The 27,140-nt window shown below is 34.7% G+C and overlaps 1 protein-coding gene across 1 annotated transcript in view; it reads left to right on the forward strand.

Annotated features, from left to right (window-relative positions):
- PXDNL (peroxidasin like) overlaps positions 1–27,140 on the forward strand; it is a 510,805-nt gene that overhangs the window by 453,535 nt on the left and 30,130 nt on the right. The window contains 4 exon segments of the mRNA XM_020992584.2: positions 16,174–16,308; positions 17,787–17,917; positions 17,920–17,994; positions 26,352–26,466. Of these exon segments, the coding sequence (XP_020848243.1) occupies positions 16,174–16,308; positions 17,787–17,917; positions 17,920–17,994; positions 26,352–26,466 (456 nt within the window).

Here is a 27,140-nt window from a genome sequence, read left to right on the forward strand (position 1 = left end):
AGATTAAAGAAAATATTCTTGAATAAGAACTAGAAGAAATCCCAACGTCTGTCTGGCCCAGTGCTCTTTACAAATTAACGTTCTACCATTGCTCACTATCATTTGCTAAGTAATAATTAGAAATCTCAGGAAACCTTGATGTCAAATTTTGGAATATTAGTTGAACTTCAGCAATAAAGTGTCTTTCTCCTTTAATTGACCCATGTGGATCATAGGATTTAGAGCTGGAGATTATCCTTTGAGATTATCTACTTCAGAGCCCTTATATAACAGATGAGGAAGCTAAATTCCAGAAAATTTAAGTGACTTATTTATAACTTGTTCATAGGTAATATATACATACATATCTATATCTATATATATGTCTATATCTATATCTATATCTATATCTAAAGTTCTGCATACAAATATTATGGTAATGATGATATCCAATATAGCTTATTTTTATTCTTTTTCTAGCACAACTGTGCCTGGCACAGTTCACATTCTTAATGCATTCTTATTTCTTGATAGAAAAGCGATGGACTAGGAAGTAGAAGATCTTCAGCCTAATCCAAGGCTGTTTGCCTCACTGGTTACTTGACAGCAAATTGAACAATCTCCATAGACTTCAGTTTCCTGTAGGCAAATTTCTTCAGAGTTCATGTTTTGGAGGATTTTCTCATGTCCTTTAAGTACTTTTGAACTTCTTCTTTTGAAAATATGTAGGGACTTCCTTTTATAATTCCTGTGCAGGCCAAACTTATACTGTAATAGGGGTTAATAACATGGGGTACACAGGCCCCTTTGGGGGATAGATTTGAAGGAATATCTGAACTAGGTATTTAAAATATTTTGATAATTGTATTTCAACATAATTTGTTTCCTTTGCAATAATATATATTTTATTGTATACATTTTAAAACATTATTCTGAAGTTTCCATAGGCTTCACTAGGCTGACAACGGAGTCCATGACACATAAAAAAAAGTTTAAGAATGTCTGATCTTCAAGTGCAAGGACTTACAAATCTGGAAGGGCTTGGCCCCAGTGACAAATTATATGTATATCTTAGAAGACAAAACTCAACACCATGTGGATGATAATGATGATTTTTTTTTGGCATTGTAGTTGTTTAAGGCTCTTCACCAAGTCTTGGTAGCATCGTGATATACATTGGTGGAGAGAGCCCTCATGCCAATGAAATCACGGGTTTTTAAACCAACCAATCAACAAGCATTTTTTAATAAAGTATAAAAATATTTTGATGTCTCTTTTAAAAATAAATATTATTTTCTCCTAATTACATGTAAAAACAATTTTAAAAAAATTTTTAAAAAAAGGTTTTAGTTCCAAATTTAACCCTTCCCTTTCCCTTCCTGAAATGGTAAGAAATCAGATATGGGTTATATGTGTGTAATCATGTAAAACATTTCCATATTAGTCATTTTGTATAAGAAGACTCAAAACAAAAACAATGAAAGAACAAAGTGAAAATAGCATGCTTCTGTCTGTATTCAGACAATATGAATGCAGAGGAGGATAGTATGCTTCATCATTAGTCCTTTGGGATTGTCTTGGATCATTGTATTGCTGAGAATAGCTAAGTCATTCATAGTTCTTCATTATGTAATATTGCTGTTACTGTGTATGACGTTTTCTGGGTTCTGCTCACTTCATTTGTATCAGTTCATGTAAGTCTTTCCACATTTTTCTGAAATCATCCTACTTGTCATTTCATACAGCACAATAATATGCCATTATAATCATATACCACAGCTCAACAAGCATTTATTAAGAGATGTACTCAAGTTTATAAAAGAAATTTGTTATTATGGATTTATGTAATGCACACATTTTTTGACTGAGTTCAGTCTTTTTTCTTTTGAATAGTAGGAATTTATCCAAATTGCTTGTCTTTTTCTTAATGATGCCAAATAATCAGCATGACTGATCTGTTCTACTTTCTCTACCAATTGTTTTAGTACTTCATAGAACAAGTGTTATCATTTTCTCATTGGCTGAAGTCATAATTTCACACATTGGATTGATGCAGAACAGAAATTGTTTGGGTTAGAAATGGTTGCTTCATATTTAAAAAAAATTATAATGAATCAGCAGTTCATTAAATCACATCAAGCTCACCCCAGTTTTTATTTGTATGTCAGATGATTTAAACATATAATTAAAAATAAAATATGATAGTAGCTTCCTTTAAGATTTTCTGTTCTCATTAGTTCTTGTTTTTGTAGGGGGTATTCAAACAATCCAGCAGGGAAAAAAAAAGGTGTTAGAAGCCCATGTTTTATTAGGCAATTGGGCAGTCAAACATGAGAGGAGATTTCCTTTGATGAAGCTTCAGAACTACTACTTGTAACCCAAAGAATACCACAAATAATAGATGATGGTATGAAATTTGCCAAAAGCTCAAATATAAGAAATGCCATATTTATATGTTATATGAGATGATTTAAAAAAAATAGCTGTGTTCAGAGGTGCTTATTTATCTATCAAGCAAAACTAAATTCAAAGTAAATGATCATTAATGTTAATGTTTACATTAAACAATATTTACTATTTAATTGTTTTAAATGTACACAACAATGAAATTCAATGAGTGATGAATTTATTAAATTCATAAATTCATCTTTGAAGAAGTTATAGGTATTTGAATCACTGTTTTCAGTATCCAAAAAGTTCTTCATTTTGGGCTTTTTTTTTTTTATTTTACCAAGCAAGATTTTTCTTTGTGATCTGATGGTCTTCAGAGTGGGGAAAAAAAGTGAGATCTATACTTGTATATCCCAGCAGTTACATATGCATTTCTTTGTGATGGGATTATGATCTACTTAGAGTAAATATGAAATTATATTGATAAAGTTTTTTCTTTATGGTTGAATGCCATCTCTCAAACTAAAGAAACTGAGTTCTAAATATAAATCATGTAAGATGTCCTACTAATTCCGGATCCATCCCTGATTAATTTAACATAGAATAATAATTGTCTGGCTGGGTTTGACCTAGCTCCTGGATTTATCTAGCTATTAGGGCATTTTGATTCTGACTTGGGCACCAAGGCATAGAGGAGGGCTTAGTTGTCCTCTAGCTTGTCAATTTCAAAGCGATAGACATACCTTTGAATGTCCCTAATTTCCCTCACTAATAAATTATGTATCTATTATGCAAGAATTTAGTTAAACCTTTTTGGATCTATTTATATCTACAGCCTTTACCACCTCTTGATGTAATTAGCATCTCAAGTGTACTACCAGCCGTGTAAAATACTGCTGCTTTTTATTTCTCCTAAAATACTTCTCAACTTTGTTATATGCTTCTAGGTTTTAGGACTGTAGGGTTTTTTGAAGAAGCTCATGTGCACCTCCTCCATAACCTTTGTGTTTCTTATATATTTCACTTACTTTTTCTAAGTCTTCTTCTTTTGAAGTTGACTATTTTTAAAAATAAAAATGATTTTTCAAAGATTTAAGAACAAACTGTACTGTAAAGTCCATGATTAATTTTTTAGTTCTTTTTCTTAAAACTTGATAGTCTTAAGAAATCAAAGAAGAATACAAGAAATATAAATGAACTTTTTGCCAGCCTGTGGTTGGAAAGTAAATATGCTCTATGAGATGGTGGTTTCTCTCCAATGTAACTTGATTATAGAACCCTGAGAGAGAGTGAATTGTGAATACCCAGTGCCTGTCACCAAAGGAATGTTACTGAAGAGTAAAAGAGTTTATCCACCAAAGAGAAAGCCACAGTACTCCATAATGACCTTAGTCGTACAGTTTTTTCTCTCTTTCAAACTGTGTGATTTCATTTATTTTGTTGTTCCCTCCCTCAAAAGCTAGAGATCACAGGTATGCATGCATGCCCATCTTGTAAACTCCTGGCTATATCTTTCATAAGTTCTCCACAGAGGGCTCACTTAATGTGCTGGTGCCTTCCTTGATTTCTCCTTATGTTGTAAGAATACAAGTAAAGCTCAACATGTCTAACTATTATGCCTCACCTTCTCATATTACCAGCCCATCTTCTTTATCAATTATAAAATTTATAGATCACTCTTGTATTCCAGCCTTTCTTCAACAATTTTGCTATTATCCCTTGAATTTTCACTCTCACTCACTTCCTATACTCAGTCAGTTGCCAAATCTTATCATTTCTATCTGCAAAGCATCATTCTTAAAGATTCCCTTCTCTTCCTACACCTTCCTGATCTGCACTGTATCGTTCTTAAAGGTTCTCTCCTTTTCGTACACCTTCCAGTCCAGTCTTTCATCAGCTCTCAGTCACTAAATCATCAAAAATATTTTATGTAGCTACTATGGGCCAGGAAATGTGCTACATTCTGGACATGAAATAAATGAGTAAAACAATCACTACTCATAAGAACCATGAAGTCTACTAATGAAACAATAAAGACATATATAAATCATAAAAGTGAAGAGAATAAAGACAAATAAATATGAAAGGGTTTACAGTTTGGCAAAGAAGACAGTAGCAGTTGGGGGACAGTAATCTTCATGTAGATGGCAGTTCCCCACATGTATCTTGAAGGGAGAGTGGAATTCTTTGAGGCAGAGATGAAGAGGGAGTGTATTCCAGACAATGGAACAGCTAGTGAATAGGAGAAGACAAAGAGCAAATAGTGTATGTGAGGGATAGAAGGTCAGTCTGCTTGGGTTACAGAATAAGGGAGGGAAAGCAATGCATGAAGAATCTGGAAAGAGAGCTGTGACCAGGTTGTAAAGAGCTTTAAAAGCTAAACAAAGGAGTTTATTTTTTATCCTAGAGGGAAAGGAGTCACTGGAGTTTATTGATTTAGAAGTGACATGGTCACATCTGAGTTTAAGGAAAATCGCTTTGGCAGCAGTGAATATGATGGACTAGAGTGAGAACAGACTTGAAACAGGAAAAAATAAATTGGATGCTGCTACAATAACTTAGGCAAGAGGTGATGAGGACTGAGGTAGTAGCTGTGTGAGTAGAAAGAAAGGACCAGACACAAGCGATATTAGAGCTAGCAATGGTGAAATTTGTCAAGTGATTGGATATATTGGGTAGGGGAGAATACAAAGTCCAGGATAATGCTGAGACTTTGAACCTGGGAACTGGATAAATGGTGATACTTTCAACAGACATGTGTTTGGGAAAAGGGCAGAAGTAATGAGTTTTGTTTTGAATATGATGGGTTTGCGATATCTTTGGAGCATCTAGTTTGAAATGTCCAGCAGGTAGATGTGGGACCAAAACTCAGATGAGATTCTGGAACTGGATATATAGCACTGAGAGTCAGTGGCAGAGAGAGTGGACTTATATCTCTGGAAAGAGTTCAGGTCACTGAGACATAGACAGGAGTTGGGAGCCTAGGACAGAGCCTTGGGCAACATCCATAGTTAGTAAGAATGATATGGATGAAGAACCAGCAAAGGAGATAAGAGGAGAATCAAGGGAAAGTAATTTCATAAAAGCCATAAAGGAGAGAGTATCCAGAAAGAAGGTATAAATAGTAATGAAGAAAGAATTGCTCCTTATATTCTCATTTTTCTCACTTTCTGACTCATCTCTGTGATGGTGAATATACCATCTGTGGTTAGAGTTCAAAATTCTTAGCCTTCTCCCACATTAGGGAATTTGCTTTTCAGCATCCTCAGGCCCTGTCTCCAAGTGGAAGCCAGGCTTGGCCCAAGCTAGATGCCAATCACTTTCCTTCAGGCATGGTGCTGCCCATAAGCTGGTAACTGGCATGCTGTCTCAATTCTTTCAGTTCTTTAGCTTTATTTTGCTGAGTCAGTCTCTCTGAGCAAAGCATGGTCCTACTGTCTTATGTGTCCTGCTCCTCTGCAAGTAACTAGGCAGAACTGAGGTCTACTATTTGCTACCACAGAATAATGGAGTAAGGTCACAGGTCTGGTATGCAGGTAGAGACTGAAACAACAGCAGGGAAATTTCTGAGTGTATGTATGCCAGAATATACTCCAGTGCCCCTGATAATGAGTCTTGCTGCTAGCAGGGAGGCTTGGGAGGTGGAGGTTGGTTTTGCTGAGTGAATGTGTTAGCACCAGTGTTCACTATTAAATTATAAGGCAACTGTTACCTTATTAAGCTTTTTGGTTTCTGAGCCCATGGAGCTAGCTGTAATTGCTGTGGCACATAACTTCACAACTAGTCAGTTTTTGAGAGTTAGTGAGAACTGTAGAAAATAATCTAGTCTGCGGTCTTGTTTGTTAGGTGACCTGGAAGTTAGACCCTCAACCTATCTCCACTTTGATTCTTCACCTTGGTTTGGAGTTTATCTTGCTTTTTTCTAAGACTATAGGGTCTCTGGCAGGTCTTCCCTATTTGAAAAGGATTTGAATATCATCTTAGAAATGGAATATGTACCATCATATAACAGAGTAGCCCAGCACCATGTGAAGTGACTTATTGTAAGCAGGTTGGCCACCATATGATGGATATAGCAACTCATAACAACTTTCTACTATAATGTCAAGGGGTTGTGATCTGTGTCTATGGAAGTCTTCTAGTTACAATGTACATAAGAAGAAAAGAAAACTATTTAACAAAGCTGTATAAAAGTGAATGGTACTGCCTTAGCAGGTCAGTGGTTTCTCCCTCCATAAGAGACCTTCAAGCAAAGGATGGATGACCACTTGGAGGTATGACATAAAGGTGATTCTCTTTCAGGTATGGGTTGGACTACATGGTCACTGAGGTGCTCTCTGCCTCTGAGATTCTGTGACTCTAACTACCTATGACAATGCCATCTAAGATCTTATGAAATAATAACACTGTCAATTGTCTGATAATTTCCCAAATAAGAAAGTAGAACATGTATAGAACATAACACAAGGATGGAGAGTTTTGCATAAGGAGAAGAGGTCGACATGGATTAACAGAGTAAGGGATATCAAGTAATGTGTGACCCTGGGTTCTTGGAACACTAATGAGGAGCATAAGAGGCAGAAATTCTCCAGTGAATGATGAGATAGGTTTCTAAAGAAAATCTTCCTCTGTTGAGCATTTTTAGGAGAACCCTTGATTTCTATTAATGTACAAATATTGAGGTATGCACTTTGATGGTTGAAATGAGTAAAGCCAAACAGAACTTTTCTCTTGGAGGAAGAAAAATCGACTATGTCCACAGGTACATTAAAAAAAGTGAATCAAATGAAGGGTTAATAGGCAAACTATTTTTAGGTCTTTGCGAACACAAGTGAAAGTCTTTTTCCTCCTCTCCAATACTTAATATAGGCACTAGTAATGTCTTTATATACTTATATGTCAGGGGTGGCAAAACTCTAGACTTTCTGGAAGGCTAGATTTTTGGACAGCAGCAAGGGCTAATACCACACTGGGACATTTGGGGGCACAGCCTCAGCTGGAAGTCATTTGCCATACAAGGTTGTGCACCAGTTACTTCAAAGGTGGCACATATTTTTTTAATGTGGATACCGTAACTTAGAGATGAAAAGTTCATTTTTAAATTTTAAAACTTCATAAGGGCCTTTAACTTCGAAACTGAAACCTCCTAGAAGTCAATCAACAAAGTATTTATTAAGTATCTGCTTAAGCTATGGGAATAAAACAAAGGTAAAACCAGCTCCTGATCTCAAGGGGTTCACAGCTTAAGAGGGAGACAACATGTAAACTTTATCTGCTACTATTTTTCTCCTAGGAGTATATATGTAGGTATGTATGTGTATGTGTATGTATCTGACTAGGTACATTGCTCATTTCCCACTTTTCTCTGAATCTTTCCCTTTGTCTTTTTTTCTTTACCCAATTTTCTCTCCTCTCTTCATTTTTACCTTTATTGTAGTAAACAGAGAAGCAGTCAATCCATTTATTAAATGCCTACTATGCACCAGATGTTTTACTGGGTGTTGGGGGTACATGCCAAAGAACAAACAAATTCCTACTCACAAGAGGCTTACATTCTAATGGGAGGACCTGCAAATGTAACTCTATTTTGAAATCATTATATTGGTTAAATAGTCTCCTACCTCCCTCCCCCCAGTTTTAAAATAGGAATAAAACATTTTCTTTTCTCTCTCTCTCTCTCTCTCTCTCTCTCTCTCTCTCTCTCTCTCTCTCTCTCTCTCTCTTCAGTAAAGAAAATTGAATTACATTATTTCTTACTTAGATGCAGCGGTGGGGAACCTGTAGCCTCAAGGCCACATGTGACCCTCTAAGTCTTCAAGTGTGGACCTCTGATTGAATCCAAACTTCACAGAACAAATCCCCTTAATAAAAGGATTTGTTCTGTAAAATTCAGACTAGTCAAAAAGCTGCACACAAGGACTTAGAAGGCCATATGTAGCCTCAAGGTCATAGGTTCCCCATTCCTTAGAACTTTTTTTTTGTTCTGTAAATCAGTCAACTAAAAGAGGAGTGGAAAGGTTCCCCCATTCTAAATATGTAGGAAATGAAATAACATTATATAGTAAAATAGAAAACTGTAATTGGACTCATCTTTCCCATTTATTTAATTTTCTGTACAGTTTAAGCAAGTTGTGTAGCTAATGCGTTTTAAAGATTAAACTTTATAGCTATTAACAGTGCATAAAAGTTTAACTGTGGTTTGATGAGGAAAATATGGTGACTTTAAAACCTTTCAAGAAAAAAAAAATAGAATAATGAAATTCTCTCTGCCTGTAGTAGCAGCTATTCTGAATATTTCCTCCTGAGGCAAAAAAATAGCATTTTTCATACATTTACATAAATCATGAGGATGTATGGCTTATTTCTAGTAAGCAGGTCATTTCAGTGATGTTTTTATGGTTTAAAATTCTCTAATGTCCACACCAAAAAGAAGTCATCTCATGTTGAGAAAAAAAACACATTATTTTATACAATAACACATAGGTTTTTTTCATATTTTTCAAGGACGTTTTTCCATGTACAGTTTTGTTTAAAAAAAAACACTAAATAATTATGTCTATCTGAAAATTCAAAAGTGCCTAAGAAAGCAATTCAGAATAAATAATTTATCATAGTGTAACCTTCCTTATTGTTTGTGGGAAAGGATTTTTATTTATTTCATCAAAATCATAAAATCATTGAATTATCTGTCTTTCACTCTGTGTATTAGACTCGATTGTGTGTCCCTGAAAACATTTCAAGCACAATCTCTTGACGTTATGTATCTTGATGGGATCCAACTGAATGAAAGCTCTTATTATGATCTTTCCTGGTAAAGTAGAATTTAAGTCAGACTGTCATTATGGAATTAGGAATGAATGACATTGTAGTCTTTGCAGTATGAAATAGCTCATTTCAAGGTCCACGAACCATTTCTTTCAGCCACTTGTACATCAAAATGGCAAGAAAAATACCAAGCTGTAACATGGAAAGACCTTGTTTGGTCTTATTTATTTATGTGTATTTTCTGGCCTTCCTTCAAGATGGAAGATGAGGTTAGCCGCTAGGGTAAAATGATGATACACAAAGGAATTTTTTTTAAACCCAGGTAGTTTTTAATGAAGGATATTTTTGTGCTCTGTTAAATCAGTTGCTCTGTAGTGCTGGACATGCCATTCAGGGCAAAGTTAAGTGTGTATGTATGTGTGTACATATATAATTGTCAGAACTATTTCTCTCCTTAAGTTATATTCTATTTATCTGTAATAATTATTTGTATAATTTATTTGTAGTTATAATTAATATCCTCTTCTCCTGACCCAGTATAATGTAAGGAAGTTCCTTGAGGGAAGCATTCCACTTGTCTTTCAATCCCTGGTAAAATACTTGGGATTTAATTTGATTGTTGTTGTACATTCAGTCACATTTAATTCTTCATGACTCCAGGGACCATAGTACACCAGGCCCTTCTATCCTCCACTATCTCTTGAAGTCTGTCCAAGTTCATATTCATTGTTTCCATGATATTGTTTATCCACCTCATCTTCTGCTGTTCTCTTTTCCTTTTGCCTTCAGTCTTTCCCAACATCAGGATCTTTTCTGAGTCCTATCTTGTTATCATGTGGCCAAAGTATTTTAAGCTTCAGCTTCAGTAATTTGGCCTTCCAGTGAACAGCCTTACTTAATTTCTTTTTTTTTTAATATAAATTTATTTATTTTTAGTTTTCAACATTCACTCTCACAAGTTTTTGAATTCCAAATTTTCACCCCATCTCCCCCCTCCCCCACCCCAAGATGGCATGCATTCTGAATATCCCTTCCCCTAGTCTGTCCTCTCTTCTATGTGTCTCCCCTTCTCTTATCCCCTTCCCCTTCTATTTTCCTATAGGGCAGGATAGACTTCTGTACCCCATTTGCTGTATTTCTTATTTCCCAGTAGCATGCAAAAACATTTTTTTTAAACATATGTTTTTAAAATTTTAGGTTTCAAATTTTCTCTCTTCCTCCCTCCCCACCCACCCTCATTGAAAAGGCAAGCAACTCAATATAGGTTGTACATGTGCAGTTATGCAAAACATGTCCATAGTAGACATGTTGTGAAAAACTAACTCTGTTTCCCTTAATCCTATCCTGCCCTCCCATTTATTCTATTCTTTCTTTTGACCCTGTCCCTCCTCAGAAATATTTACTTCTGATTACCCCCTTTCCCAATCTGCCCTCCTCTCTACCATCCCCCTGCTCTCTTGTCCCCTTCTCCCCCTATTTTCCTGTAGGGTAAGACAGATTTCCATACCCAATTGAATGTGTATGTTATTCCCTCCTTAAGCCAAATCCTATGAGAATAAAATTCACTCATTCCCTCTCACCTTCCCCCATTTCCCCTGCACTGCAAGAGACTTCTCTTTTCTGGTTTTTTTTGGGAGATAATTTACCCCATTCTACCTCTCCCTTTCTTCTCCGAGTATCATCCTCTCTCATCCCTTAATTTTATGCTCCAGATATGACCCCTTAATCTTCAACTCACCCTGTGCCCTCTATCTACCTATCTATCTACATATACATACATATAATATTTTTCCTTCAACTACCCTAATACTGACAAAGGTCTCATGAGTTATAAATATCATCTTTCCATGCAGGAATGTAAACAGTTCAATCTTAATAAGTCTCTTATGATTTCTCTTGCCTGTTTACCTCTTCATATTTCACTTGAGTCCTGTATTTGAAGTGCCTTAATTTCTTTAACTATTTATTGATTTGACCTCTTTGCTGTCCAATAGACTCTAAAAAGTCTTTTCCAGCACCACAATTCAAAAGCATTGATTCTATCATGCTTAGCTTTCTTTATAGTTCAAATTTCACTGCCATTCATTGCTACTGGAAAAACCACAGCTTTGACTAAAGGTACCTTTATCAGCAAGGTGATGTCTCTGCTTTTTAGTATTCTGTTAAGATTTGTCATAGCTTTCCTACCAAGTAGCAAGCATCTTTTAACTTCATGGTTGTAGTTGCCAATTCAATAATGAACCCAAGAATAAAAAATCTGACATTACTTCTATTTCTTCTCCATTTGCCAGAAAGTGATGGGACCAGTTGCCAAGATCTTAGTTTTTTATGTTAAGCTTCAAGCTAGCTTCTATACTTTTTTCTTTCACCCTTATCAAGGCGCTTTTTAATTCCTCATCACTTTTAGACCTCAATTAATATTTGTTCATTTATTTGTTGATGCTTCCTAGTAAGGCCTGTACCCTCATTGGTGTAAATTACCATTATTTACAATGAGCTTCAAAGTGGTTGAATGAAGCTCCTTAAGGGATAGATTTTGTTTTTATCTAAAGTACTGTAAATTTATGGTCATAGTACTAGTGACAATAAGAAATCATTTGTATTATTTAATTCTTGAGGTTAAAGTTGGTGTCCTTACAATGAAAGTCTTTTTTTGTTGTTGTTCTTCTGCACAGAGCAGAAACCAAGGTTTGTTGAATCTTTGGATTTTGAGGAAAATGCTAGTTAAAACTAAATCCACCAAATATTCAAATGGGGAAATAAGCAAAACCCTTTGTCACAAAAAATAAGGAAAGTTGATTTATGATAAGGTATTTATATCAAAATATATCAGGACCATAAAAGAAAGAAAGAAAATGTCTATGTTTGCATTTTGATATAATACATGGAGGTGATTTCTTAGGAATTAAATAAACTGCTTCTTTGATAGCAGTAAAAGGTGTACATCTTGGAGGCAAGTTTGGCAAAATATAAACAAAAAGTAACAACATTAAAAGAACATGTGAACTCCATATAAACCAATACAACTTGGATACTGATTGCACAGAGATAATTAAAGAATCATAGATCTCAAAGAATTACACAACAAACTGAGAAGCCAAATACCACAATACAGTAAATAATAGGGAAAAACTGTCTAGTAGTTTTGTGTGCAGACAACGAAGCTCTCAGAATGAAGAGATAATCACCTGAAGAAGAAAAAAGGGAGTGAAAAGTTTAAACTCTAATTTAACAATTGGTGGTAAAACTCAACAGTTTAATAACAAACAAATGTAAGCACCATAGGAAGGACTTTCAAATATGAAGGAAAGTATAACTAACACAGTATTATTCCATATTTATGGGAAATCTCATTAAAAATGGTTGCTGGGGTAAAATGTATATAAACTTTGAAGTGACCACTACTGAGATAGAGGAAAAGAAATGTGAGCATAATCTAATATGCACCCCACATTTTGGGAAAGCAAATTTGAAATGGTTCAAAGGGAAGCTAGGTAAGATTTCACGAGGGAAATGAAGATATGAGTGATGGACAATGTTCAAGAATGAAATTCTGATGCCGAAAAGGAGAACAGTTACAATGAGCAGCAAAAGTGAATTAAGGAATCAATGTAGATAAAAAGGGAATTAACGAACCAATTTAGATTTTTTACAATGCACAGAAAATGGAAGAAAGGACAGATAAAATAATGGCGATAAAATAACTGTGAAAAAATGTCAGGAATGCAAAAGCTGAATCTTATGAGGAAGGCTAAGGACAACAAAAGGGGGGGTTGTTGTTGTTTTGTATAATTTTGAGTTTTAATTTTATTGGGACAAATGGAGTTTAAAAAGTTAGAACCTTTCCTTGGTGTGAATGGGATAATGAGAACTGTCAAAGTGTCTGTAACCATTTAATTACAGTTTTGTTTCTTTTTTTTTTCCTCTGCAAAGGACAATGATTAATAGAAGTTGATTCTTTACATAAAGAAATAGTAAGAGATCAACCTAGTTGTCCTTCATATGTTTAAGTCACCTTGCCCAGATGAACTACATCCTTGGGTCCAGAAAGAAATGGCAGATATAATTGCTGATCTATTGTCAGTGATGTTTATATGATGGTGAACTGCAGCAGAAATAGCATTAGATTGAAGAAAGGCCAATGCTGTCCTAGTTTTCTGAAAGGAAAATAGAACAGAGTCAACAAACCATAGCCAATGAGCTTGGCTTTGATTCTTTAGACAATCCTAACGTAGATCATTAAAGAAATACTTGGTGAAGAACTAGAAAGGAAGATATTCTAGAATCAACAAGAAAAGGTCATGTCTGATTAATTCCTTTTATTTTTGTGACAGGCTTACAAAACTAGTAGACAAGAAGAATTCTGTGGATATAGTTTATCTAGATATTCATGCTTTGATGAAGTATTTCATACTATTATTGCAGAGAAGATGGAGAGAGATAAATTAGATGATGTAATAAGATTGATTCAGAATTGACTGGATGGCTATATGTAAAGAGTAGTTAATGGCTCTAAGTCATTGTGGCAGGAAGTTTTGAGGGATAAATGATGAAAATAAAAGTATGTATAGTTTGCTTAACAAATTTTCAAGTGACATGAAGCTGCAAGTCATAGATAACAACAGATGAGAACAGGGATCCAAAATGATTTTGATAAGCTAGCACTGGGCTTAATTTAAAAAGGAATTCAGTATATATCTATATCTATAGGTAGATAAATACAGACAGAGCTATAATCTTGAACTTCAGTACAAAAATATCAACTTCACAAATATAATAAAATAGGATGAGGAAAGGGAAGGCATAGAGAGATTGTCTGGAATCTGTACAAACATCTCATGGTTGGAGTTAATGGACAACTACAAGTTCAGCATGAATGAACAGTGTGATGAGGCAGCTAAAAGAAATCCCTTTCACATTGTGACTTTACCCATCACAGTTTCAATATATCCTGGGTCAGCATAAGTCTTTAAATAGGAATTTTGAGGGATTTTTGTGGAAGCCACAGACAACACATGAAGGCCAGCAGACCACACAGAAAAAAATTAGAGACTCAGAAATGTATAAAATATATGTATAGTATTATATAATATCAACATATTTTATCTTTTAATAGCATAATAATTCAGACTTCTCTCTATGGAGAGAGGGCCAAAAAATGTCATGTGGATTTCCCAGATCACAGGGGTGCTGTGCCCCTAGACCCTATAATGTGGAAGGGACAACTGTAATGTGTTCTTAGTATGATTTAAGAGAAGTATTGCTTCATGGACAGGGAGGAAATAGTCCCATTGTATTCTGCCCTTCAGTTTTGTACTTGGTTCTGGGCACCATGGTTTAGGAAGGACAGGACATTGATAAGCTGAAAAGGGTCCATAGAAGGGAATCAGGATGTAAGGGCCTAGAGTCCATGATATTGGTTGAAGGAGTTAAACATATTTAGCCTTAATTAAAGAAGACTCAGCAGGATATAATAACCATCTTCAAGGAACTAAAGGGCAGTTATGTGGAGGAGCAATTAAATGGGTTCAATTTTGCCCCCAGAAGCAATGTTTTGATGTTGAAAAGAAATAAATTTTGGCTCTATATCAGGAAAAACTCCCCAATAATTGGAGCTGTCCTGATGTGGAAGGGCTAATCTTTAGAAATGGTGACTCCTCCCTCCTCAGAAAGCTCACCATAGTCTGGACAATTGTTTTTCAGGCGGTTTAGAAGAGGGACTCTTTTGGTGTGTGGATGAGACTAGATGGCTCTGGAGTTCCCCTCCAATTCTTTATAGCATATTACCAACTATATATATCTATATCTGACTCCAGAATAGAATATTACCAACAACCCCAATCCAATGCAATTAAAAACCTGCCCCACTACCATAAAAAATAAAGGACAAGACCTCTTTCTAGGATTGGAGGAATAAAAAGACAAAGACAAAACTATCCTTGCCCTACTGTGAAATATACACATAAGAAAATACAAAGTACTTTTATGAATGAGAAAGCACCAAAAACTGGGGGATGGGATTAAGAATACTTCACTGGACATGTGATTATATTAGTTCCTCATTCACATTTTCTCATTCTGTGTTATATTTGTCCATATGTTCCAAAGTACTTAGAAGATTGATAAAACCTATTGAATCTCTTAGCATTTCATAGATATCAGCATAACATAAGCTGCCCATTATTCCTCATTCTTGTTATATAACATAGGTAGTTGCTAAATTTTCTTCTTTGTTACCAAGTCAGTTATTTATTATACATTAAATAGAAAGCAGTTGTCATACCCACTCACTCCACCATGGAAGTATTAATTAATATTTTTACCAGAACACACTTTTATTTAATAATGGGCATTATGGTACTAGGACATTCAAGCAGGGAAACTGGCTAGGGAATATATTTGAATAAATAATCTAAACTTACTCAGTGGTTGGAAAATAAAAGTTGTGTGAATTTGAGATTTAAGGTAGAGATTTGTGTGGAAGCAAGATCCCAAAGTAAGATTTCTGTTCTAGTAAGCCGTGTTCTACCTGAGAATCTCTGGGACTCTGTAACATAGAGTAATACTTGTAAAATATTAGCTGCAAGAATAATATTATTTCCCTTTTTTGTAGTCTATAAGTGGTGCAATGAATGGATAGAAGTCAGGACCTGGATTCTGAAAAATCTGAATTCAAATTCTGTCTGAAACAAGACAATTATCAGCCATGACCTTGTACAATTTACTTAATTTCTTATTGCTTCAATTTCCTCATCTGTAAAAAATAGGTATAATAGTACCAACCTCATAGGATTGTTGTGAGGATCAAATGAGATTATATATGGGTGTGTGTGTGTGTGTATGTATACGTGTGTGTACATGCATACACACATATAAAGAACTTTGCACTATATAAATATTAGCTATTATTTAAAGCTAGGTATAGTATTCCCTTGATATACCAATGTTAAGAGAGCATATCTATGTATTGATAAAGGGAACAATTTTGATAACATTTTAAATGCTTATATTTAAACCTTTGTTTCTGATGTTTTTTAGGCTGTATGGTACTCCACTCAATATTGACCTTTGGCCTGCTTTAATGGTAGAAGACCTCATCCCTGGCACAAGAGTAGGACCAACCCTGATGTGCCTTTTTGTTACGCAGTTTCAACGACTAAGAGATGGAGACAGGTGAATAAATGTGTCTGCATATCCTTTTGCTTTACTAATCAAAAATGACCTATACATAAAATCTATCTAACACAATCTGACAGGAAGCTTATAAAATGAGAGTTATATAATTTCTGTCTCTTAAAATTCTGTATTCTAAAATTCTGCTATGTGTCAATTGAAGCTGGATACAGTTTCTCTGACCATTAATAATGGTAATTCAAATTCTTTTCAAGGAAATTATTTCATGATGGGAAGAAGAGTTCCCCGGAGGAAATTTCTTTGCTTTAGGCATTCTTTTTTATATCTTCCATCTGGGAGTTTAATGAAAAAGAATGGAAATAGATTATATTCTTTTTTTCACTACATATTGAAAAGGGTTCAAGGAAGATAAACACACTGATACCCACATTTGGATCTACAGTGGTTTATCATAATAAACACATAGCTCCACCAAGTACCAGAATCAGTGATTACACAGATCTTTTCATCCCTATTCAAACAGAAGGATAATAGTCCCATTCTACTAATTTTTGAGTTTCTAGGCCAACCATCTGTGGTCCCATGGGCTCCAACTTGTAGGTTGGGTGGTCCATCTACCGTCTACCATGCTAGTATATGACCATCTTAGTAGTTTTTCACATGATAACCTGCCTCTAGAACATCTGTATCCTTTGACCTATGGAGTGCCTCATTTATTCAAGTGTTCCATTGTCTAGTTTTATACATCATTTATCCCATTAAATTCAGAGTAATCAAAAGTTTGTAGTCTCTATGTTTTATTGTTGACCAGCAGTCTGATTTGTAGACTTGTCCTGATCTTCAGGTGTTGTTGGCTGCTCCTGAAACTGATAAAGAATCCTTCAAGCAAAATAAGTCATAAAACATATTGGAGTATTTTGCCTTTGTTCTTTTAAGGTTTTAAAAGTTAGTCTTCTGTTGGCCTCACATTAATACTAGAGTGACTAAAAGTTTCCAGTACAACTTCAGTTTGTGGAAATAATGGAATCATTTTTTCCAATAAATAAACACTTTGTCATGACTTGTTCTTTAATAGTGTGTCCATTTATTTAAATTATTCATTGAGTATAAATATTCGTGCTCCAGTAGAGGAATGTGGACTTTTCTCTTTTAAGTACAGCTTGATATACCTTTAAAGCTATGAAAAGTTACCAAAATACTCTCTAAGAAATATACCTGACCTTCAAATTACTGATTTTCTTTGGATTAAAAATATATTTTGTTAAAGAACTTCATTTGCTAAGCTATTTTTTAAAGTTTTTGATAGAAAGTAATAGTTCAAGGATATGTGATTTAAGAACTGAATATAAAACACTGAAGGCAATTAAAGTACGTTTGACTGGAGTACAAATGTGATCCCTTCCATATGGTGCTTTCTCCTTCTGCTCTTATCTTTGCCTCATTATCACTGTTTGACATGCAGTTTAATTCTCAGTCAGGTGATCCATGATACTGTGTTGTTCTTGCTTGCCAACTAGGTTCTGGTATGAAAACCCTGGAGTATTCACACCAGCACAGGTCACTCAGCTGAAACAGGCTTCACTGGCACATGTACTCTGTGAAAATGGTGACAATATTCAGCAGGTCCAGGCCGATGTCTTCTTAAAGGCAAATACCCTCAGGGATACATGAACTGCAAGGAGATACCTAAGATTGATTTGAGAGTGTGGCAAGATTGCTGTGAAGGTCAGTAATTACTTGAATAGAAACTCATCAGGCAACTTTAATTTGGTAATGTTTTGGATTTAACTGTTGCCTTCATTGTATTTGCAGTGGCAAGGGCTCCATGGCTTTAAAAAATAAGAAAAAATTATATAAAATCTCCAAGTTTAAATCTTGCCTCAAGACTAGTGTGATCCTGGGCAAGTCAACTACCCTGTTTCTGCCTCAATTTCCTTATTTGTAAAATGGGGAGAATAACGCCACCTACTTCCCAGGGTGATTTTGAGGCTAAAATGTAATAATATATGTAAATCACTTTGTAAAAGCTTAAATGTCATATACATACTAATAATCAAGATTATTACTTATATGTGTATGTGTGCATAGTGCTTGAAATGATCTGTTATCTCAATTGTTATGTCAATTTCATCTACTGATTGTAACCCCTCTACACCTTAGTAGATGGCTTCATGAGTTGGTGTGGCCGAAATCATTCATCATAAAGCTAGTGTTCATGTGTCTTGGAATATTCACAGTATACTACTGAGACTTGAAATGAAAACTGCTATCCTTTTTTTTATTGTTATCTGATGTAATTTGTTTGTTAACAGTAATGCATTATAATATTTATACACATTATTGATTTTAGTTAGTAAAAAGAGGAGCTGAGACACCATGTGCATGGTGTTTCCACTAATTCAAGACTATTGGGGGCAGCTAGGTGGCGCAGTGGGTAAAGCATCAGCCCTGGAGTCAGGAGGACCTGAGTTCAAATCTGGTCTCAGATTAGACACTTGACACTTACTAGCTGTGTAACCCTGGCAGGTCACTTAACCCCAATTACCTCACCAAAAAAGACTGCTGTTAGTGAGAAGAAAGAATGTTTTGGCCATTACATTACCCTGTAGATATTCATAGTGCAGGTCAGGTTGCTACATAATAAAGATTCCTTGAGCATATCTATTGAGGATGAGAAAATCACAGTTACTCTGGATTCCATAATTATCATAAGCATGGCATAAAATCATCATAATCATCCATCACTGTTGGATGATGACCATCTAAGAGACCTATCCTCTACTCAATTTGTCCCCAAAATGCTTTTCATGGGCCTATCAAAGTTGAGTTTACATTCCAATACTTTTTTCTCAATTACAAAAAGCAGACATTTTATCTACCTCCCCAATAGAATATAGAATATCAAATATAAAAAATAACAAAATAATTATTGGTCCTATGGTTGTAGTTAATTAAGTTCTATTGAAAAAGATGAAAAGAATGAAATAAAAGCAACCAAACAATAACAATAAAAATTACAGCTGATAATTATAAAAGTTTGAAAAGCAGTGACAACAACAATTTCCAATAGGTTTTAAGTACTGACAATGGAGATTGAGAATTTCAGAATTTTAGAGTTCAAAAGGACTAATCCTCATATGAAATAGGCTTCAGACCTTCCTTCAGTTTGTGTGCCCTCTTCTCAATGCTCTCTAGCTTGTCAATGTCCTTTTAAAACTATAGTTTCCAGAAATAAATACAAATCTCTAGATGACAAGTGATAAGGACAGAGTATGGGTAGAATGAGACTATCTCTTCACTGTTACTAGAACTGAACTCCCTCTTAAGGCCTCATAAAGTCATTTAGCCTTTTTCAATGTCATATCACACAACTGAATCCCTTTGAGTTTTGGGTTTATCTCCTGGAAAACACTAGATGGAATGAGATCAATTGTGAATGTTGATGTACTTGTCTTGGCAAAAGGAAGGGCCATCTCATTGTGTTAGACAAAGATAGAGGGGGAAATGTTGGGGGAAGACATTTGAGTGGTGTTAGATGAGGAGGAGGAAAGAAAAGAGAACTCTCAGCAAAGGGCCTCAGTGTCTTTGTTTGTTTGTAAAATATAAGGGAAATTTCTCAGCTGAGAGAGGGAGGGGTATAGTGAATCGATTAAGAAAGTATAAAAGATCTGCCTCATTTCAGGGATGGCCTATTTAAGATTATGTAACATAGATTTGTAGTGGACCCAATCAGCATGGTTTTTGTGACTTTCTTTGCCTCTGTTTAGCAGTACATGATGAGGAATGAAGAACATGGATGGTGGGAGAAAGAGGAAATTTTAAAAAAACACCTTTTTAATACAAATGTCTGCCTGGTGAATCATGAAACATCGCAATTAAGCATTAGCAATGTAGTCAATGAAGAGATGCCAGTTAGACTGCAGCATGTTTCCAAAGATGAATTATATGTGAGAAGTAATATAAATGATATTTTTGAGGAAATTTATTATTAGAAAAGGAGGACAGCTAATCATGTATCAAAGGTGATGAATAACAGATGAACACCATTATGGCTGTACAAGACAGAAGCTTCAAGAATGTAAAAAGACCTAAGTCTTTTAGGCAGGCTTCCAACATGGGTATTCTCTAAACTGAGGCTGTGTTGGAGAACATGAATAAGAATGACGTAGAACTGAGAAGTTTTAGCTGGGTTGAGATCAGCATCAGTGGAGGGAATACCCACATTACAGATCTCAGTAATTATCTTCAAAAAAATCAATTCACTTGTAAAATCACCTTAAAATATACATTAATCAAACCATAATTTAAGAAGCCTATATGGTAAATAATTAGAAATAAAATCAGTTTAATTTTGCGACATTTACTGACCAATAGCAACTGATTTTTAAAATGGCTTTCTCCAATAGAATGTAATTTGGTATGGAATTATATTATATTACATTACATTTATTACATTATGTTAATATTATGTAATGATATTTTAATATGATCATATATACCATTGTATGTTGCTATGTATTGCATATATTATGTAATATTGTTGTGTTATAGCTATGTTATAAATTATATTATTTATATTATATACTATAGAATAAAATCAACATTTTTATATTATCGAAATCTTTTATTATATAATTCTATGTATAATTACAACATATATAGGCTATTTCCCTTGGATATTGTACTATAAATTGCTGCTTTAATGAATCAAGCAGTTCACATATCTTAGTAGTCTCATACAATCCCAAACATCCTTATATTCTTCCAAAGATACTTATTTTCCCAATGATTCTGGTCAATTGTGTCTACTTCTTAACCTCATATTACAAAGTGATTTTTTCTTTTGGGGAGAAAAAGGACTCATTATTAATTTTTTTGTTTGTTTTTGTGTTGGAGGCAGTGTGGCTGGACCTGTAAGTTTATTGGTATAAAATATTCTTGGTCAGGAAAATTTCTGCTAAGGCAGATCAGCAACTTGTCTATTCTGTGACCTCTAGTTTATCATTTCCATGGTCACCTAGAGATCAAATGACTCATCCAGGATTACAAAGCTAATATGTGTCAGAGGAGAACTTAAACCCAGGTTTAACTCTGTGGTCATATCCCATGGTACCATGTTATCTCTATTCACTAAACCATAAATAAACAGATAAATATTTGTTGTTATTTAAGGTCTAGTATTTGATAGCTTAAAGCACTTGGATACTTATTATGAACCTTCTGTCACTCATTTTGAAGAAATCTGTGCTTTTCCCTTCTAATCTTGCCTTTACTTACATAGAAAAAGATAATAAGGTTTAAAGGGTTTAATTATTTGAGCTTCATCTTTCTCTAGAAGAGTAGAGATGGAGTTCTGGAAATCAAACCGAACTCCATAGATTTCAAGTAGTGTCCTACATAACTAAGAATTAATATTCTATTCAGATGAACTTCAGTTCCTCATGGTATATTTTCATTAGCGTGGTTTTTTTTTTTGGTTAAAATCATGTTTCAAGTTTATATTTTCTAGAAATAGCTTTCATTAAAGCTGAATGCCTACCGTTCAATCAACAAGATTTTGTGAAGATGCCCTCAACACCTGCCATCAAGGAACTTACATATGAATGGAGGAGACAGCACTATGTACATGGATAGGCATAATAAAGAATAGAGAGAGTGGATATGATAACCTTAGAAGCTGGAGAGGGAGGTCCAGGGAAGGAAATCATACAGGTGGGAGAGAGAAGTATCTGAGTCTTGAAGGAGGCTAAGGAATCTAAGAAGAGGAGGCAGGCAAGCCAGGCATGGGGGTACCTGCAGCCAGTGCAAAGGCACAGAGATGAGAAATTGAATGTCATGTGTAAAGATCAAATTGGTCAGTATAGTTGAACTACAGCATGTGTGGGAGGAGACTAAAAAGATAATTACTCAATAAGTCACTAAATACTATGTTTTTTTTAGGCATTGTACAAAGCACTGGGAATACAAAGGAAAAAAACATGTCACTATTGATCTGGTCACTGAATGATCTGTTTTCGTTTTTGTTTTGCCACAACAATTCAGGAGGGTTACTAAAGTGTGAATGGGGCTATAATCTGTCTCAGTAGATCTTCATTGAAATAATGGACACTGCGAAGGATAATGGTTCTTTCTTTCTTTCTTTTTTTTTTTGTATGTGTCATGGACCTTTTTGTCAGTCTGGCAAAGCCAAGGAAGCCTTTCTTGTAATATTGATTTTATATACATAAAATAGATACGATTACGAAGGGCATCAATTATGTTAAAAGGATGTTATAAAAATATTTTTTAAAAAAATTCATGTACCCAAGGTTATGAACCTGTGTTTTAAAGTATTTCTATAAATGTTTATGGCAAGTCGGATTCTAGGAAGATGGCAAAGTAGGTCAGAAAATTCCAGGCTCTCTAAATTTCTTCCACAAACAGGAAAGTATGATGGGGAAATGACAATGAGAAATATACATTATATATGTATATATATAATTATAAAATAATATATATTTTCATTAATATAGTATAATTTTTATTATATGTATAATCAACTTCTCATATATTTTGCATTATATGTAATATATTTCTTTTAATTATACATATATACATATGTATGCATTTTTCATATAATGTTATTTGTATACACGTATGTGAGTATATATGTCTCAAAAGTGGGAAAAAGTGTAGCCTCAGAAAATACATTTTTACTGATATTCTCATTACCTAAGTCTGTACCATTGCCTGGAAAACATGATAAATTCTAGCCAGGTTCTCCCTATGGATGATTGAGGCAAGGGTAATATCAGGAAATGTCTAACATTTTTTAAAAATAATGGACATTATCAATAGAAAAAATGTTTTCAAGAATACGTTAAAATCTATTGATCTGTGTTCCTACTTTATCAAAGTAGATTGTGACATATTAGCAATGAAGAATTGAATCAGAGAAGTGATAGAAAAAAATGTTAAATAGTTAATAATAGTAATCATAATAAATAGCATTTATGCAATGTTTTGAGGTTTGCAAAGTGCTTTACAAACATTGTCTCATTTTATCCTCATGATAACCTGGGAGGTATGTGCTTTGTTTTCCATGCCAATTTTTCAGATGAGGAAACTGAGGCAGACAGAGGTTAAGTGATTTGCCCATGGTCACACAGCTAGTAAGTTTCTAAAGCTGGATTTGAACACAGGTGTTATGGACTCCAGGTCCTGTGCTGCATCCATCACAACAATTAGCTGCCTAAATGTATTGTATAGCTATAAAAAATGAATCAGCTGTATATTGAAATAAAGAGAAAACAGATGTATGCTTATGTACTATCAAGACAACAAGAGAAAGTCCTCACCATCTAGTGGGAATCTTCCTTTGACTTGAGCTTTGCACTGGATTTCTTCTATGACAGTGTCAACCACCTTTATCAAGCATATGTCTATATATTCTGGATCCAGCTTGTTAAGCTGGATTAAGCAAAGTTATCTCAGTTATTTCATGTTTTTGGAGGATATTTGCATGACCTTAACATCGTTATGGATGACAGTTTTTGGTGGAGAATCTTTAAGATGACTTCTTGCTCTACTGAGTCAAGTGGAGCTTTTTAACAGTTAACAGACAGTGTAACAGGATACTATATTTTCCATGACAATCAGCTGGGGTGACTATAAAGATGTATCTTGCTGAGGAATACCATTTATGTATTGTGAAGGATTTATGTGGGAGCATGTGGACAAGAATTACAGTGGCTAAGAAGGCAAAGAGGGATTTAAATGCCCATCATTGGAGGAAACAGCCACACTGGTGAAAATATAGGTCCATTAAAGTACTAATAGGAAAAACTGGGCTCTACATGAAAACAAGGTGTATTGAGCAGAGTAAAAAAGTGTAGAGGCTATAGCATGGACCATTGAGGGTAAATTGAGCAAGCAAATATTCAGTAAATGTATTTCTATGATTTGTGGAGAGAAATTATGGGATGGGGGGACTATCAAATGAAATGCTGAGAAATTAGAAAAAGGAGCAGCAGAACCAAAATTTCTCAGTTCCAAAGAAGATAAGACCAGAGGATATTATTGAATTTCTTCAATAAACTGGAGCCCTTATATCTTCACTGGGATTTGCTGGTTTGTCATTTTTTTTGTTTATTTGTTTTTAATTTCTCATTAAAATTACTTCACATTTTAAAAAATTACTATAAATGATACAGATTCTAAAATGTTATTTTATTTTGGCCATAATGTGTATATTTTGTAAACCTTTTGCTTCCCTCTCTTTTCTCTCTCTGTAGAACCGGTTTTATAACCAATAACATCTTTCTTCCCCATAGTCATTTTTATTTCATACACCTTCCTCATGATCACCTTTTTCTTGTTAATAAACAGACCCACTCTTCTAGTTGGATATCCTTTTATCCTAGAATTACCACCCTGGAAGGAAAAGGTACAGAAGCAACAATCTCTACAGGTTATTGCTCAGTTCCAAAATCATTTTCCCTATCATCTAATCAACGGAGTCTTTGCATACCCTTCTAGGTGATACAAACAGATTTAATTCAACACTTTTCTTAAGTGTAGCCATTATTCCTTATCACTTCTCCATTTGGTTCTGTCAGAACCCCACAATTGGTACATCTGCTTGGCAAATCATGTACCAATTCATTTTTATCAGAAGTGAAGGATGACTCCTCATATGTAATGTAGCCCTTGTGACAAAATAAAACAAGCCCCATGCTAAGCCCTCATGCAACTGAATTGGATAAATCCTCTTTCAAATAAAAAGAGCTTCATAAACCACAAACAGATGTATATTTTCTTCTGGGATTTATGCGACCATCTGTTTTTGTAATTTCCAGCTGTGTATTTCACATTAACTTCTCTTTTTAAACCTTCAAGTCATTTTAAATACAGTGTATTTTATATCACATGTAAATATATTTATGTTTACTCATGACTTTTGTTCAGGTAAATTGTGCTTCTGTTTGTAGGCTAATGAAAGTTTAATTTCTTCCAAAGTGACTAATCTTATTACCATAATATTTCATCATGTTGCTGCTGTTCCACATCTGACTTAGAAATTCCCTTCAAAGTATTTCTGAAAAAACTCAGATTGTAACAGCCCCAAGAAAACCTTAACATGACAATTACCTAGCAGCAGAGAGAGCCCAGTTGAGGGTACAAAACATAAATTTGTAGTGGACCGTGTCAGAATAGTTGCATGATTTTCTCCACTTTTGAATCTAGTACAAGAGCTCTTCCCCTCTCTTTTGTACTGCTATTACAGAATATCTTTCCCAGAAACCTTGTGGAAATCAAGGTGAAGATAAGTGTTTGACATCAATAGAAAAGACTCTAAATGACCCTGAAAAGATAATGGAGAGTATGAAACATGTGCTCAAAATGTGATACAGTCAATACATCAAAATGATATTGATATAATTGAGTTTAAATTGCGTTAAACTATTTCTCTGGAGCTACTTTCCATGTAAGTTTCCAAAGTATTGAATTATCTTCCCAGAGGCCAAATTTGATTATTTACAGTTCACCTGCCATCTCAAAAGAAAAAAAAATAGATCAGAACTTAACATTCAGTTGTTAAATTCTTATTGTGTTGCTTAGTGTAGGAAAATGGATTTTTTTAGACAAATATTTCTTCGAATAATAAACTTTTTCTCATTGGGAAAGTTAAGATCTTTTGTCATAATCTTAAAAATTAAAGAGTTATATATACAGCAAATTTTCAGTCCAAGGAAAAATAAAATAAATTCATCAGTGGGTGTTAGGAGGGGGAGGAATGGCTGAAAATGAATATACTTTTTAATTTGGAATAAAGCTGTCAGGGATCAGGCTTGAGTTGGCACAGTACAGGGCAAATATTAGACATCTTGAATCTGTGCATAGAAAAGGTATCCTGTGCTGTATTGGGTATTGACATTAGGGAGCAAGGATTGTATAAATTTCTCCTTTCTGTCTTCTTAGAAGATCTCTATTTCACTCAAAGAAATCTCTATTTCACACAAAGAAATAGCATTTGAGGATTTGGTCAGTGTAATAATTATCAGTTCTTCCGTGACATTAATATAGGCTGTTCTTTTTCACAGACTGTGGAACAAGAGGACAGTTCAGAGCATTCACACAAGAACTTAGAAGAAAACGCTCTCTTCAATATAGCTATCCAGAAGAGAAAAAAGAAGACTCAGCTGATGTGAATAACAGGTATATATAAGGACCTAATTTCTATAGATTTGCTTTCACTTTGAGAACTAGATATCAAATACATTTTAAAACAAATGACATTTTAAGATATACCCAGTCTTTATGGTGTATGCCAGCCTATTTTAAGATTATTTACTATTTTATACAAAAAAGTTCTTTCTTGAAAAGGAAATACCTCTATTACATTCCTGAAACATGGTTATCCAGCTCCTCTTTGAAGAACTCAAGTGAAGGAGAAAATGTTAATTTCCCAAACAGCCTTTTTATTTTGGGAGAAGCATTTTTCTTTTTCTTTCTTTCTCGGTTAGGCAATGGGGTTAAGTGACTTGCCCAGGGTCACACAGCTAGTATTATGTGTTTGAGGCCAGATTTGAACTCAGGTCCTCCTGAATCCAGGGCTGGTGCTCTATCCACTGCACCATGTAGCTGCCCCAGAAAGAAGCATTTTTCCTGGGAAATCTTTCCTTAGAGATTACAAAACCTAACTCTGCTACCAAATACTCCCATTAGAAGCAAAGGGAATATGCCTAATTTTTCCAGAGAGGTCATATACTGCCTTTCCACCTCTCTTGTCTCCCAATATCAAAACCTGATTTTAAATTATACCATGACCTTCAATCCCTTCACTCCTCAGTTCTTTACTAGACCATCACCCTTAGACTAGCTACAGTCCC

The sequence above is a fragment of the Phascolarctos cinereus genome, unplaced genomic scaffold (assembly GCF_003287225.1).
Source record: "Phascolarctos cinereus isolate Bilbo 61053 unplaced genomic scaffold, phaCin_HiC Scaffold_4;HRSCAF=312, whole genome shotgun sequence".
NCBI lineage: Eukaryota > Metazoa > Chordata > Mammalia > Diprotodontia > Phascolarctidae > Phascolarctos > Phascolarctos cinereus.